Below are 14,934 nucleotides of genomic sequence, written 5' to 3' on the forward strand. Positions count from 1 at the left end.
GTGTGTGTGTGTGTGTGTGTGTGTGTGTGTGTGTGTGTGTGTGTGTGCCAGGATGAGGAAGAGGAGATTAAAGCTGAAATTAACATGCTGAAGAAGTACAGTCACCATCGGAACATCGCCACCTACTATGGAGCGTTCATCAAGAAAAACCCCCATGGCATAGATGACCAGCTATGGGTAAGCCATTATCTGTGTTTGTTTGTGCATGTTTGATTTTACTTTTCCTGCATTTTTGCAACTCTAAGCGTTTGCGTGTTTGCACATGCTTATTTTCCCGTTTGTGTGTGAAAGTGTCGACGTCTGTAGTCTCGTAGAGAGCCGCAGAGCAGAAAGAAGGGACTTTCCATTGTTCACTGTTACATTTATGTGAAAGAAGTGAGTGTGTAGTTTGTTCATGCATGCAGTGACTGCAGGTTTATGCGCATTGTAATATGTATATATACTTAACGTGTGTGTGTGTGTGTATGTGTGTGAGAGAGAGAGTGAAATGAATTATTGTGTGGCTGACTGGCTACTGCAATAAATCATGTGTTAACGCGATCCAAGGGAGCTCTCTCTTCTCTGATCCTGTAGCATTCATCACACAACAATGGGAGGACACACACACACATATGCATATACACAGAGCGGCCAGATCTACTGCCTGCATAATTCCTCCTGACTCAACAGCTGCTGTGTGTGTGTGTGTGTGTGTGTGTGTGTGTGTGTGTTAGTCAGTGCACAAGCTGTATGTCTGTTCACTTTGACATATGTCCCCTTATGATTATGCATATATATGAGTGTGTTACTTTTGTCTTTGCGTGTCTGAGTACACATGCACGGCCTGGATAAGAGTGGTCGGCCATTACTCGCCGACTTCCTGTTATCTAGAGTGATGATGGGAGAAGCTTGAAGCAGGGCCACAACTGACCAGCTGAAATTTTGCTGGCAAATCTCCTCCAATGTAATAAGACAGGAGAGGAGAAGGCATGAGGCAGCTCAGGATGGAGAGAGGAAAGGGGGTGGACAGAATGGGCACATTGTGTTTGGGTCAAGAGATTCACGACTTGCTTCATTCATGCGATCTCGTGACCCTGTTGAGTCAGTTTATGCAGCAGTTTTCTGTGGTCGCTGTGGGGTGTGTGACTGTAAGAAGTGACAGAGAAAGAGTCTGTGACATGGCTGCCTTCATGTGTGTCGCTCTCTGTATTAGTAATGCTATTACAGTAATGTGATTATGGGTTCTGTGTATTCCTTATAATGTGCATCATGTTGAACAAAGAAAGCACTTTTTATTCTGTGCACATGCGTCAGTAGCGGTCTATAAAAATGAATACATCCAAGAGATTTTCAGCGTGACCTTTGGTACTTAAGAGCCTGAAGGATACTAGATGTTTGAGGCTGATAACACTATCAGTACTTGGGATTAATACAAAAATCCAATAACAGAATTTTTTTTTTATAAAGATATGTCTCAGTTAAGATTACAGATGTACAGATTAAGATTTTCAAATAGAGCTGCAATGATTCAAGTGATTTTCCACAGGTATTCATCGACATTTTTCACTTCTTTCTGATGTTTTAGAGACCAAACAATGAATCAATGACTCAAGAACACAATTGGCAGACTAATCAGTAATGCAGCTCCGCTTTTAAAGATGACAATGATGGTTGATGTAAGAATTAGTAAGTTTTAAGCAGTGATATTTACTCAATTAAACAATAAAAACACAAAAAAACATTTTCAACAGTTTCATAGTGTCGGTCGGTCGATGTATCTGTCAGGCTCTAGTATGACGGGGCACAAGGCGAAAAAAGATAAATCTATCTGGAAAACATATGCACAAAGTCCTGTACTTACATGAATAAACAAGTGAGATGTTTTACTAGCTCCCTGGTTATCTCAATAAGTTGCTTTATGGGAGTTGCTGGCTTGTTTGGAGCAGATCCCAGGGCAGATTGCTCTCTTTTGCAGAACAGTCAATAATCAACCTTGTATGTGTTTAGCTGGTCATGGAATTCTGTGGAGCCGGCTCAGTGACGGACTTGATCAAGAACACCAAGGGCAACTCTCTGAAAGAGGAGTGGACCGCTTACATCTGCCGAGAGATTCTCAGGGTAAGTGGCCATGTTGCTGAGTCATTGTTTCAACATCCTCCACGAGTAAGCAATTAGTATACGTGATGCTGAGGAAACTGAGAGAGGTCCTTGATGACGTTTTCCTTCTGAAAGCATGAATAAGACTGTGGGAGCTGTGTGTTGATTTATATTTGCTGATTACAAGAAAGTATACGGTAGTAACAGTTCATTAGTTGATCTTTAAAAATGATTGGACATGATTTATAACAAATAACGTTCTCAAATGGTAGACATTTTGGCAAAATTGAGCAGTGGTCTGAGACTAAGATCAGAATTACCTCTGACAACGGATTATCTCAAATGTACATTTTATTTATTTAAATCAAGCAACGCCCACTGGATGGAGCATACTTTCTCATTTTACACCTGAAGATTACACTAAAATATGTTTCTGAAAACATTCGAGGCAAGAAATGTGCAATCATTCATATTTTATCAGTTTTCACATCTTCACAGGCTCCATGTGCAGTGATTAACAGTTTTAAAAAGAGGCTTGATAATAATTTTCTCTTCATAGTATTGCCAGTTCATCAGTATTTTATTAATTGACCGATTCTTTGACCGATGGCAATCACCAGTTGTTTGTGTTCCATGGTATCTGTGTTTTGGAGTGATGTAAAAGCAACGCATTGAAATTGTTCTTTGGAAAATCATACTCATTCCCCCCAACATCTTATCTCTACTATCTGTTATTGTGTGTTTTTCATGCTGAGGGCTAAAGCCTCAGACAGAGTCAGTCATACGCAGTGCTGCTGTGAACTGAAGCAACAATGATTTCCTTTCATCCACTTTTATTTCTTTCTTCATCCCTCATCTGGCATCTTATTTCGTGCTCTCTGCTTCCTCTCTTCCTGCTGTGATTTGGTCTTGTTTCTTTCTGTGTGCCTTTGTCCACTTACATTTTGTCTCTGTGTCTTCTTTCCCTTTGTCTGTCTTTTACTGTGGGTTTTGTCTTCTTCTTCTTTTTAAATTCTTTTAGCATTTTTACCCTGCCAATTGTCTATCATTTATTTTAATGTTTATTACAGTAAATACAAGAGCCTTCACTAAAATACGAATTATTAAACTTTCCAAGCATGACTACCTGTCACATTCACAATTTTGCTCGGATTCTATGCACCAAAGATCCTATATATGTTGATTGAGACATGTATATCACAATGGTATTTAACGTATATTCTGTCTGTACATTGAATAGTTGGTTCGTTGCTTTTCCTGACAAAACAATAAAACATGTACAGACAGGCTTTGCTAGAAATAATGAACTTCAGGTGGTGTATGTTGCTCCAAAATCAATGTCATTTACTACATTTACTACTTCTAAGACAGCTAAAACTAATAATAAGACTTGTCTCTGTAGGCACAAGTCTTTTTATGAAGTGGCTGAAAGACACTTCCTTCCTTTTGTAAATAAGCCCTTGAGGTTTTAATGATAATAATAATAATAATAACAATAATCATGACTTGGTGTTCCTCCACCGTGTCGCTGTCTGCAGGGTCTGACTCATCTCCATCAGCACAAGGTCATCCACAGAGACATCAAGGGACAGAACGTCCTGCTGACTGAGAACGCAGAGGTCAAACTAGGTCAGTCTGTCATCTAACCCCACTTGACAAAATGGCTTTAGGATTGGGAGGGCAGGAGGATAGCATTTCAGATGGATCAGAGGTGTGTACAAGTGTGTGCACGTGTGTGTGTGTGAGGCTTTTCTTTCTTCTTTTATGCTGAACACCAGCTTACTCATCTCTCTGTAGCTCTGCCACTGTTCATGGTGCAGATTGTTGAAGAAGGGACTCTCTCGCTCTCTCTCTCTCTCTCTCTCTCTCTCTCTTTCCCCCTAAAGGGGATTATAAAGCGTGTGTGTGTGTGTGTGTGTGTTTGTGAATTGGGCAAGCTATTGCAGGTTGGGCAATTCGTTCCTGTTTAGATTCCATTATGGAATTCAGAAAAGCCCCATTGGTGTCAGCACACTCACACACACTCTCACACACACACACACACGCACAAAGGAAAAACAACAAAAAACAAAAACAAAGGTTGAAGTAGACTGCAGACTATGTCCTGAAGTATGATGTTTTTTTGTGTTTATTTGCTCCGTAGTGGACTTTGGTGTGTCAGCCCAGTTGGACAGAACAGTAGGAAGGAGGAACACGTTTATCGGGACGCCCTACTGGATGGCACCGGAGGTTATCGCCTGTGACGAGAACCCTGAAGCCACGTACGACTTCAAGGTGCTTCAGCAACCACCCGTCCGCTGAATGTGTCTGTCTGTGGTGCTTTTTGTGATCACCCTTTGTATTCACACACTGCTTCTCTGTCATTACAGAGTGATTTATGGTCACTGGGAATCACAGCACTAGAGATGGCTGAAGGAGCACCACGTACGTACACCTGCAATAACACACACCTCTGCTACACATCTTCCCTCAGTGCCACGACAGTAGATCACTATAATCAAGAGGCATTTTTGTTTTTCTGTCCAGGCCAACGCAAGGCCAAGGAGCGGATATTAAATTGGTTGTTCACATGCTTTTTCTTTTCTTTGTGATTATTATTATTCTGGTTTGGTAAAAAAAAAAGCTACTTCTGGTGAAAGTCTGACTGAGCTAAAGTCGGTAAATTACTGTATCATCTAATCTAACTAGATGAGAATATTTCAGTGTGTGTGCTTCACTAGGTGGACATGATATATGGGTGTAGTAAATCCAAAGTAATCACATTAATTAGGATGCCAGCAATTTCTGGAAACTGTCAGTCACATGGCCCACGTAGGAGGAACTAAAAGCTGTGAAAGAAATAATCCGAAAGGTCTTTTATTCTTGGTATCCTTATTAGTAGAATACTAAACCACTAGCTTGGTTTGAATATATAAAAGTTTGAATATTAAAAAACTCAAATAACTAAATGTTATAGCCATACATGCACAAGTGCCTATTTGTGAGATGGATATGGTTTTCTTCAAGTAGACAAGACGTGTGTGTGTGTGTGTGTGTGTGTGTGTGTGTGTGTGTGTGTGTGTGTGTGTGTGTGTGTGTGTGTGAGTGTGAGAGAGAAACTGATAGATTGTTATCAGTATTGGCAGCCTATATTGATCAAATGAGAACTAACTCCAGCTGACTTTGACTATATGCCATGATGTGTTCATCACAATTAGCTAGAAACATTCACCCTAACTCACCCGTGTTATGTACCTGATATCTGAATCTTTAGCACTGTGTGATATGCACCCAATGAGAGCTCTCTTCCTCATCCCGCGCAATCCTGCCCCCAGACTCAAGTCAAAGAAGTGGTGAGTGTAAATGGTCCAGCACTATCAAAAGCAGAATAACCAKTTCAGACATGCACTCGATCACAGCAGGTTTTTCATTTACTTCTCTGGTGTGTGTGTGTGTGTGTGTGTGTGTGTGTGTGTGTGTGTGTGTGTGGTTGTGTGGTTGTGTGGTTTCAGGTCCAAGAAGTTCCAGTCGTTCATAGAGAGCTGTCTGGTGAAGAGCCACGGCCAGAGACCCAGCACAGAGCAGCTCCTCAAGCACCCGTTCATCAAAGACCTGCCCAACGAGAGGCAGATCCGCATCCAACTGAAGGACCACATCGACCGCACCAAGAAGAAGAGAGGAGAGAGGGGTGAGGAATAACATGTGACACAGACATGTTCAAATGCAAATGTACATGCAGATTTAGGTGGAGGTGGAGCGACTGATTGATTAGGTAGTCACTCTTGAGAGACTCTTGCAGCTTGCAGATATTAAAAGGAAAGTTTCCTCTGTGTAAACAGTAATTGCAAAGATGATACTGTATGTCACAAAATTGTATTATATAATGCTTCATACTCAAAATGATTCTTTGGATTAGATGGCACTGAAACTTACTTCTTTAACCAATAGGTACAAAATTACTGACACAGACATGTTTTCCGTGACTGTTTCACAATAAAAGCACCCCATGTTTAGCCAGTTGAGTGCTTTTAATGTGAAGCAGCAGCAGTATGAAAAGTTATTATACGTTAGCAATACCTTCATACAGCTCTGATACGGCTGCAAGTAAAGGAACATAATGCAGATATGATTGAGATGAAATTAAATGACAATACTGAATTACATACATTCGGGTCTTGGCCATAACTCGACGATTTATGGAATCATATCATGACGAAATCATATATCAAGATATCCTGATCAAACTCGGTGAAATAAAACCATTGTATTAATCTAATCTGGCTGCAAGGATGATATCTAACACATTTCGGATGCACACACAGACGCAAATTGTCACGCACATGTACCGTTACAGAGAGGCAGGAAATAAAAGTGACAGACAAACACACACAGTTTGAGTGATAGACTGACACTCGCGCAGAGGACTGCACCAGTAAGATCCACATTAACCGCTTCAAGAGACAGCATACTTCAGGGTGAAAGTTGTGATGATGTATAGAAAAGTCTTGTCATGTACAGACTGTGGCTCTCTCCAGCTGTCACTTTGTCACATTCGGAGGACAGGTCCGCGTGAGTGTGTCTCAGGAAAAGCCGGGCTGCCTCTACAACCGTTATGCCTTAAGCCCCGTTTTCCTGAAAGAGCTCCGAGCAAATGTTCTCCACCTCGCTACACACAGTAAAATAACGGTTTATACTCGTATTCAAAGCGGCTAACAGAAAGTGCCTTAAAGGAGTGAGGAATCTGGGAATGCAAGAATCGTAAGCTGTTCAGCAATGAACAAAGGTAGTTCAAGTGAAAAATGAAGAAGTGGAATGGCTTTGCTCGCTGCTGGTTATTACCTTACTCACTTTTCTATGATTTTTGTTCTTTAACATGTTTTCTTTCTCTCTCCTCTCTCTCGATCAGATGAGACAGAGTATGAGTACAGCGGCAGTGAAGAGGAGGACGAAGAAGGAGAAATGGGTGAACCAAGGTCAGTGTCCTCACAAATATATATACCCAAGTTTTTTTTTTTCCCAACACGCATTTGAGATGTATTCACTAACTCCAAACTCGCCCTGTCTTCTTACCGGTCCATCCGCAGCTCCATCATCAACGGCCCCGGAGAGTCGACCCTGAGGCGGGACTTCCTGCGCCTCCAGCTGGCCAACAAGGAGCGATCGGAAGCGCAGCGGCGGCAGCAGCAGCAGCAGCTGGAGCAACAGCAGAATGAGGAGCACAAGCGCCTACTGTTGGCCGAGAGACAGAAACGCATCGAGGAGCAGAAGGTGCAGAGGAGGCGGCTAGAGGAGGTAAGCTGGAGGATGCTTTGACTGTGACCTTTGATCTTGTGGAATGCATTTGTCGAGAGCGGCTTTTAAACATGGCCGAAATTTAAATTCACACACCAAGTAGTCAATGGAAGCCCTTTGTTTGGCTCTCCATGCGCTCGTCCTTTAAACACCTTGAAGCCTGTTTGCAAACATAATGTGTCCCATTCTGGCAGTTCAAACTTACAACACATTTCATTCACCATTTGGTAGAGGCTGCAGTAGAGAGGGAGAGCGGTACAGAGACAGATAGATACGCACACACACACACAGCCTTTCCTCCAGTGTCCCTCTCTTAGTTCCAGAGAGCGGGTTTATAGAAGGAAATCCTTAGCCCATAATCTGTGCGCTCTCTCTGGGTTACCACAAGGGTTTGCCTCCCAACGCACGGCTAAGCACCATGACTCGACTCAACTAAAATGACCCCTCCACTCGGGGCCAAGCGCATGTCTGTGACTCTCCGTGCGAGCATGCACACGTGTGTTTGTGCAAGTGTGAATGCATGTTTGTATATTTGTATCCTGTGTGAATTTATGAATACAATTCCTTCCATAATTGATAAAAGAAGCAAAGACACATAAGACATATTGTGGAAGGAATTACATTTATCTTAAAAGAAAGATAATCAAATGAGGTCGCATATCAAAGATTTAGCATGTGTGACAATCTCTGCTGAGACATGATTTGTTAAATTTGTGTGAATCCTGAATCTTCTTGTGCTTCTTCTTGTGCTTCGTGCGTCCTCCTGACAGCACCAGCAGCGAGAGCGAGAGCTGAGGAAGCAGCAGGAGAGGGAACAGAGGAGGCGCTATGAGGAAATGGAGCAGCTCCGTAGAGAGGAGGAGAGGAGGCATGCGGAGAGAGAACAGGTTTATACACTGTGATATTATACTAAAACACTAGCTGCATGAAGACACAGTATGGTGCCCGCGGAAATTTGTGACATGATGACTTTTAGCAACTTGTGGCGCTAGTGCCAGCTTGTTTTGTTTTCCACAGTTCCACTGAAATTACCGCTACAAGGGATTGTAACTTCAAAGAGTTTATCTTGATACTGTTTGGTGACGGGGATGGCTCGGGGAAACTAAAAGGGCTACCTTCTTCCTGTTTTGGTTGCGCAATGGTTGGGGCACTTTCTTTGTGCCGTAAATCAAGCCTTTATTTTCCCGGGAGATCATACCAGGTGGCAGACAGAATTGCATCGTGAAAACCAGGCTGTAATTTTGGATGGTGTCATTATTATAGCCATTACATCGTATAATCAACATTCACTTCATAACGATAAGTTAATGCAAAAAATGTGTCTATTGCCACTACGGTAAATATTGCAAAAGAATAAAACCCAAATGGATGGATTTTTCTCTATGAGTTGGCAAATAAAGTGACCACCTGAATTTCAAAAACAGTAAAATTGAAGAGATTTTTACTTTTCAAAAGTTGTTTTTGTTTTATAGTGGCAGGAGTTCCCCGAGGACTAAATCAAGTCTACCCTGGACAGTAATGCCTGGTCCTCCTGTGGGTATGACAGTGCCGATAGGTCTAGTGAACAGATATTTCATAATCTTCCAAAATGACCGAAGGCACTGTCGAGCTGTTAAATTATTGTACAATAAGATTAAATTCATTATCTTAATCATTTAATGAACAAATACCTTTCCAGCTTTATTTATTGCATACTCTTTTATAAAGGAAAGACCAAATGTCAAAGATGCACAATAAACGTTTAAAGTATTGAGGGAATAGCACAGAAACTTGATGCTTTCAGTATTTTTTGTGTAATTTATCAGAGCTTGGGTCCCAAAGACAATGACTGTGTAGTGTGTCCCAGTGTAATACTGTCAGACTGGAAATGATTCTAGCCTTAGAGATCTAAATGTAATAAGTTTTGTCATGAGCCCTGTATGTTTCTCAAGCTGGTACTCCTTCTGGGATTCTCTTTCTACTTTTGATTCTGCTCTTGTATGTATTTTGATTGTTCTGTACTCTCCAGTAGTATACATCTTTGTCTGCTTTCTTTCCCTCGTCCTCTCTGTGAACTTACTCCTGTTCAGATGTGTATTTTTTTTGTCTATCCTGGTCCCTTTTTTATCGCTCTGTTACTCTCCTCCCACGCTTTTCAAGTGTTGTGGAAAGATATATTCAATATATTTGTTTTTTTTCCCCCATCTCTTTGTCATACTTCCTTTGTAACGCATTACAATTGTTTGAGAACATGGTCTCCTTAGCTTCATCTGGCTTCTGACTCTCATCTTCTCTCCTCATTCACAGCTACCTCAGGAGATTATCTTCTCTGTATCTCTTTTTTTTTAAATTTATCTTGGTCTTTCTCTCTCTGTTGGTGTTTGGATGTTCAGATTTCCTGATTTTTCTCTTGGTCTATTTCTATTTCCTTGTGCCGACACGCTGCTCAGGAGTATATCCGTAGACAGCTGGAGGAGGAACAGAGGCAGTTAGAGATTCTCCAGCAGCAGCTACTACAAGAACAGGCGTTACTGATGGTAACCGTAGCGTCCCCTATGCCACTCCTGCTCCCCATCTGTGCTGTGTGGCCCCCTATCCCCACTGCATGTTGTACAGAGGAACTGGCTGTGAGGGAATCCACAGTTTGAGTCACTCAACCGGTTAGCTACACATTTAAGGAAAAACATGGAACTGAAGCAATGAATTGCTTATCTCTTAATGCTTGTGTTGAATTTATTCTGATCGTTAAATTGCATGAACCGTACCATTTTGTTGGCTGGATCTCAAAAGACTCCCCAGAGGGTGCAGGAAAACGGTTTTGTCATCCCCAATCATGTTGGCCCACACAAAGTGAGAACATCCAAGAGAAAGTAGGACATTGTTGTTTTCCTCAGAGGGTTTCTGTCCGTGCCCCAGTCTTATCCGGGGCTACAGTTTTGTGTTTTATTACTGCAAGCAATCCACAGTATGTCTTGTAGTATCTGTCCACTGCTCCTTACCTCAAATTTTTGAAGAGAAATATATTTAAGGAAACCTTTTGAGATCCAACCCTTTTAAACACCAGAGGCCACAGCAACGACATCACGCGCAGGTGTTGTGGCCCGAAAAATGACGTCTTCCTCTTCCCTCCCTACTGCCATCTTTTCTTCCCTCTCAGTACTACTGCTTTCCTCTCCCCTGTCTCATAAGATTTGCCAATGCCTTATGTCTGATAGTTCCCTTGTCCCTTAATCCATCATCAGCCTTACTATTGTGATAACAATTTTGAAAGGTGTGTGTTCATGTTCCATATACCTGCTTCCAGTTGTCAGTATTCGTGTTCATCTGTTCTGTTTTGCAGTATTTGTTTATGCATGGCTCGAATCTGACATTAGAAAAAGGCTTGTTACACAATTTATTTGCAAATTATGCCCATAAAACAGAACATTTCAGAGATAATTAGTGCAAATGACAGCTTCCCATTTAGGATAACCATCCATGTTTAGTAGTAGTAGTATTAAGAATTATTTGCATGTCATTTGCTAATTTTCTCACCGTGCAATAATTACTCACCTGCTTTGTTGTTGATCTGTGTCTCTCACTACCTTCTCTTCCTCATCCTCTTTCCCCTCTTCTTGATCTCCCTTCCTTTCTCTCCTCCTATGTCCAACCTCGTTTCTTTCTGTTTTGCTTTCCTGTCTCTCACCTCTGTCCTCCCTCCCATACCCCCCCTCTCCCTCTGTCCCTCCAGGAGTACAAGCGTAAGCAGATAGAGGAGCAGCGGCAGGCGGAGCGGCTGCAGAGGCAGCTCCATCAGGAGAGAGCCTACCTGGTGTCTCTACAGCAGCAGCAGCAACAACAGCAGCAGGAGGGAAGGCAAGCAGAGAAGAAACCGCTTTACCACTACAAAGATATCAGCAATCCTAACGACAAGCCTGCCTGGGCCAAAGAGGTAAGTTTCAGCAATAGCCAACAGGAGTTATTTCCAAGTTGAGAAATAATTGTTGCAGAGTAAGGAAAAGCACCAGCTCTGAGGAAAGTAGTACACTAAATATATGGATGTATTGGAGATGTATCCTTGTAATGTTTAGCAAATTAACCCCTATTGTACACTAAACGCAACCGATGGCCTTCTTGTGTTGTCAATATCTTGTTCAGCAGGTCTTACTAGAAGCAGCTGTCCGGTGGGAGGTCTTGCTTTTTGAATCTGAAGATATTTTGAAATGAACGCTGCTACTTCGATAATCACAGAGTGTTGTCTGCTTTGTATGTGTTTTGTTGCTTACCCTCCTCTGACTCCGACTCTTAGGTCCCGAAGCAGCAGCAGCATGTTCAGAGTAACCCGCCCCGCCCCCAACTACAACACCACCAGTCATTCAACCAACCGGCTTCATCCCCTGGGTCTCACGGCCAACAGAGAGCTCAGGCACCTAGGCGAACCCAGTCCCGAGTTGCCCAGCTCCTCCCCACCCGCATCCCCAATATACGTATTTCACTAGACCCCGGTGAGCCCCTAGATCCGGGCCTGAAGCAGGAGATAAGTCAGCAGGTCAGAGAGTTTAGGGCTCAGAAACTCAGTTCTAGGAGCTGCAGCCCGGGGCCCATCCAGGAAAACAGCCAGGCTCCTGGCCAAGGGCCCCGTAAGGGGCCTAGCAAGAGTCATAAAGAGCATTCTAATCAAGGGCCAGTCAGCCAGTCTAATCCAGTACCCAACTCATATCCTCTGGGACCTCAGAAAGAGAAGCCAAGAGACTGGCTTCTCTCTGCCCCCAGTCAGTCAGCCATCCAGGGGCTAATGCCTCTAGACCTACAGTTTGCCCTACAACATCATCCTCAGTCGCCAGGACAGGTCCAGGGACCTCAGTCTGGATCTAATACTGTATCCATCCCTGCGGTCAAACTGGTTAGTGACTCCCGTTGCAGCAGGTCACACTCACCTTGCAGTAGAATAGATGTAGATATAGAACCTGAGTTCAAGTGGATGAAATGGGCATCTGTCAGCCACGAGAGGCTTTCATCGCCCTCAGACTGGGATGTCCCAACTGACCCCCTCTCTCAATCCTTCCCTTACAATGGTCTCCACTCCTCCTCTTCTAGAAACAGGCACTCCTACTCACCTTCCTCTAACAGTTGTCTTCAAGTCCCTGATAACAATCCCTTCCTTTCCCCTCATTCTGATCGGCAATTAAAAGGTAGCTCCTCTATGTTGGTCCTTAGTGTTTCTGCCCCGGCAGACATTCTCAAACAGAACCTGGCTGAGGTCAGACTAATGAAAAGTGGCTCCTATGACCACTTGCAATCCCTCTCTCTAACCACCCCAACTTCTTGGTTGGGCCTTTCTCCTTGGACCTGTCCACAAAGCTCCCCCCCATCCCCAGGCTCGTGGCCCATCTGTACCGTTTCCCCTCCATTCTCTCCTGACCCCCTTGTTTCCAACATGCCCGGCATATCGCCTCCACCTTTCGATGGCCACCTCCGCCTGCCCAACCACGCCTCCTATTTCCGCCACATCTCACCTGCGTCTACCCCCCACTGCTCCCCGTGTGGCTCTCCCTTTGGATCTCAGAACCAGCTCTGTATCCAATCTGTTCATGCGGAGTTATAGACCCTTATATACATAAAGCACACATGTATAGGCAAACACACACACACACACACAATTTTGTACGTCCATTTTCTGACTGAAATAATGAGTCAAAATCCTAACCCCCATTACAACGACATGCTGAACTCCAACACTTATCTAATTGTTGTACCTTGTGTTGCCGTTACTACCGGTTGATGCCACTGCTGGTTGTATGGTGAACTCAAAATACTACTTAAATAACAAAAGGAAAAATAACAATTGAATTATTCCCAATCAAATCTTTAAGGCTGTAGTCAAATATAAATCAAAACATCTACTGTCTCTTAACCAAGTCCTACTCCTAAACTCAACTCTAAAACAAAGTCTTAACCCTCATCTATGTTCTCACTTCAAATCAAATTAGTCCTCACAAAGATAGAAGTACAAGAGCATAATATATACAGTGTATATATACACAAAGGCACATTAACATGCATTAAGGATCTGTAAATATATCTACGTTCTTCTCTACAAATTGTGTGTCTTTTATTCTTAATCTACATGTTTGTTTATAGGCTGTTCTCTAATACTTAAAAAATGTTCTGCTGGTACTGAGATCCAGAGGAGAGATGCTTTTATCCAGGGACAGTTTCTAATACCACCCTGATGCATAGGTAGCTTAGTTACCCACCCACCCCACACCTTGTCACCCTTACCATCCAGTGAGCCACAAAGCACCATGGCAAGCCTGCTCTTGGCCATATTGTTGTCGATGTCATCGGGGAAACCCACTCATCCCATCTTCCTTTTAGGTCAGTCAACCATTCAATCAACTCCCGCGTGGTGACGGGTGCAGGCCAGGTGGTGGTGGGATCCTTCTAACAAACCTGGATCCTCTGAGGATTCCCTCTGTCCTCCATCTGCTCTCCTTCCTAACCTTATTCTGTGTCCTTTCTTAGTGTAGATGCCGCTGTGGCCACAATTCACTTTTTCTAATCCTCTGTTTTAACCTCTTGGAATTTCTGCCATGGTAGAGAGAGCTTTTGGGTGGTCGGCGAGGGATAAACCCAAACATTTGATACACGCAAATGAAGGTTTAAGCAGCACTTCCTAAAATGTTTTTTCTCCTGTAAAGGGATCTTTTTATACTAATCTCTCTATCTTTTGAAGGTCAGTTGATGTTTATGCTAACCTCGATCGCGTAAACATCAACAGATTAAACTCGACTTGCATCACAGCAGTGCTTCCCTGAATCGCGGAATATTCATTTTTTCATTGGTTCTTTGTACTTAGCTACTATTTGTCTCCAATTCTTCCCTTCATCCGTAGTCGCCTTTCATCCTAAGAGAACAACTAATAAAGTATTTGAGACGTTTTCTGCCACCATATATATATGTTATATATGCCTCACGATAGTTGGCTCCCCAGCAGGCAACTACCAAAAATTTGAGGAATGGCACAGTGTTGCATAGTTGTTCTGACGCAGGTCATAATCTTGAATAACCCTATGAGATTATGAGCTCATGTTGAATTACAGCAAGCCTCCAAAGGGGATGGTGCTCATTGCACACGGATATTTACCTGGGGGCTATTGACACTATGCCCTGCTGAGCCACGACTCAACCCTCCAGGAAACGTTGAGTAGATTGTTTAGAGTGGGGAAAGTGTGATTCGGGCAGCTGGGAGCGTTCCTCGGCGCCTTCTCTCACTGCACAGCAGATAATCTGATAATCTGATTACACTGGCAAGCAGAGCTTTCCGCCTTCCTCACTCACAGATATTTGGTGCTCATTGGCATTGACGCTCACTCCCACAGTTACGTGGAAGCAGTCACTCGAGCTCTTATGTACATAAAAATCAAACATGGGTTTGTATGTGTGCACACTACCCTCGCACATACTCAAATGGATGATTTTGGTTTTGAATGTGGTGTCTGCTAAAGAAGATTAGGGGTAATTCTTGACCTTTCCCCACAGCCACCAGACATTCTTACTCCTCAAATGTATGTGGGTCATGGAGATATACGTACACAACAAACAGAGCGAAAACAAAGATGAGAAATG

At 43.0% G+C, this 14,934-nt stretch overlaps 1 protein-coding gene across 5 annotated transcripts in view; it reads left to right on the plus strand.

Moving 5' to 3' along the window:
* Positions 1–14,934, plus strand: part of tnika (TRAF2 and NCK interacting kinase a) — a 47,235-nt gene that overhangs the window by 18,231 nt on the left and 14,070 nt on the right. For 2 of the 5 annotated variants that reach the window (XM_031847970.1, XM_031847971.1), the window contains exons 3-15: positions 52–177; positions 1,987–2,097; positions 3,615–3,705; positions 4,220–4,350; positions 4,446–4,500; positions 5,330–5,408; positions 5,568–5,743; positions 6,962–7,028; positions 7,140–7,347; positions 8,118–8,234; positions 9,777–9,863; positions 11,057–11,257; positions 11,615–12,208. In XM_031847970.1, the coding sequence (XP_031703830.1) occupies positions 52–177; positions 1,987–2,097; positions 3,615–3,705; positions 4,220–4,350; positions 4,446–4,500; positions 5,330–5,408; positions 5,568–5,743; positions 6,962–7,028; positions 7,140–7,347; positions 8,118–8,234; positions 9,777–9,863; positions 11,057–11,257; positions 11,615–12,208 (2,043 nt within the window). The remainder of the gene's footprint in view (positions 1–51; positions 178–1,986; positions 2,098–3,614; positions 3,706–4,219; positions 4,351–4,445; positions 4,501–5,329; positions 5,409–5,567; positions 5,744–6,961; positions 7,029–7,139; positions 7,348–8,117; positions 8,235–9,776; positions 9,864–11,056; positions 11,258–11,614; positions 12,209–14,934) is intronic. The other 3 variants (XM_031847972.1, XM_031847974.1, XM_031847973.1) reach the window with 2 other exon arrangements.

This window comes from Anarrhichthys ocellatus, unplaced genomic scaffold (genome assembly GCF_004355925.1).
Source record: "Anarrhichthys ocellatus isolate YVR2014 unplaced genomic scaffold, GSC_Weel_1.0 scaffold7, whole genome shotgun sequence".
Taxonomy (NCBI): Eukaryota; Metazoa; Chordata; class Actinopteri; order Perciformes; family Anarhichadidae; genus Anarrhichthys; species Anarrhichthys ocellatus.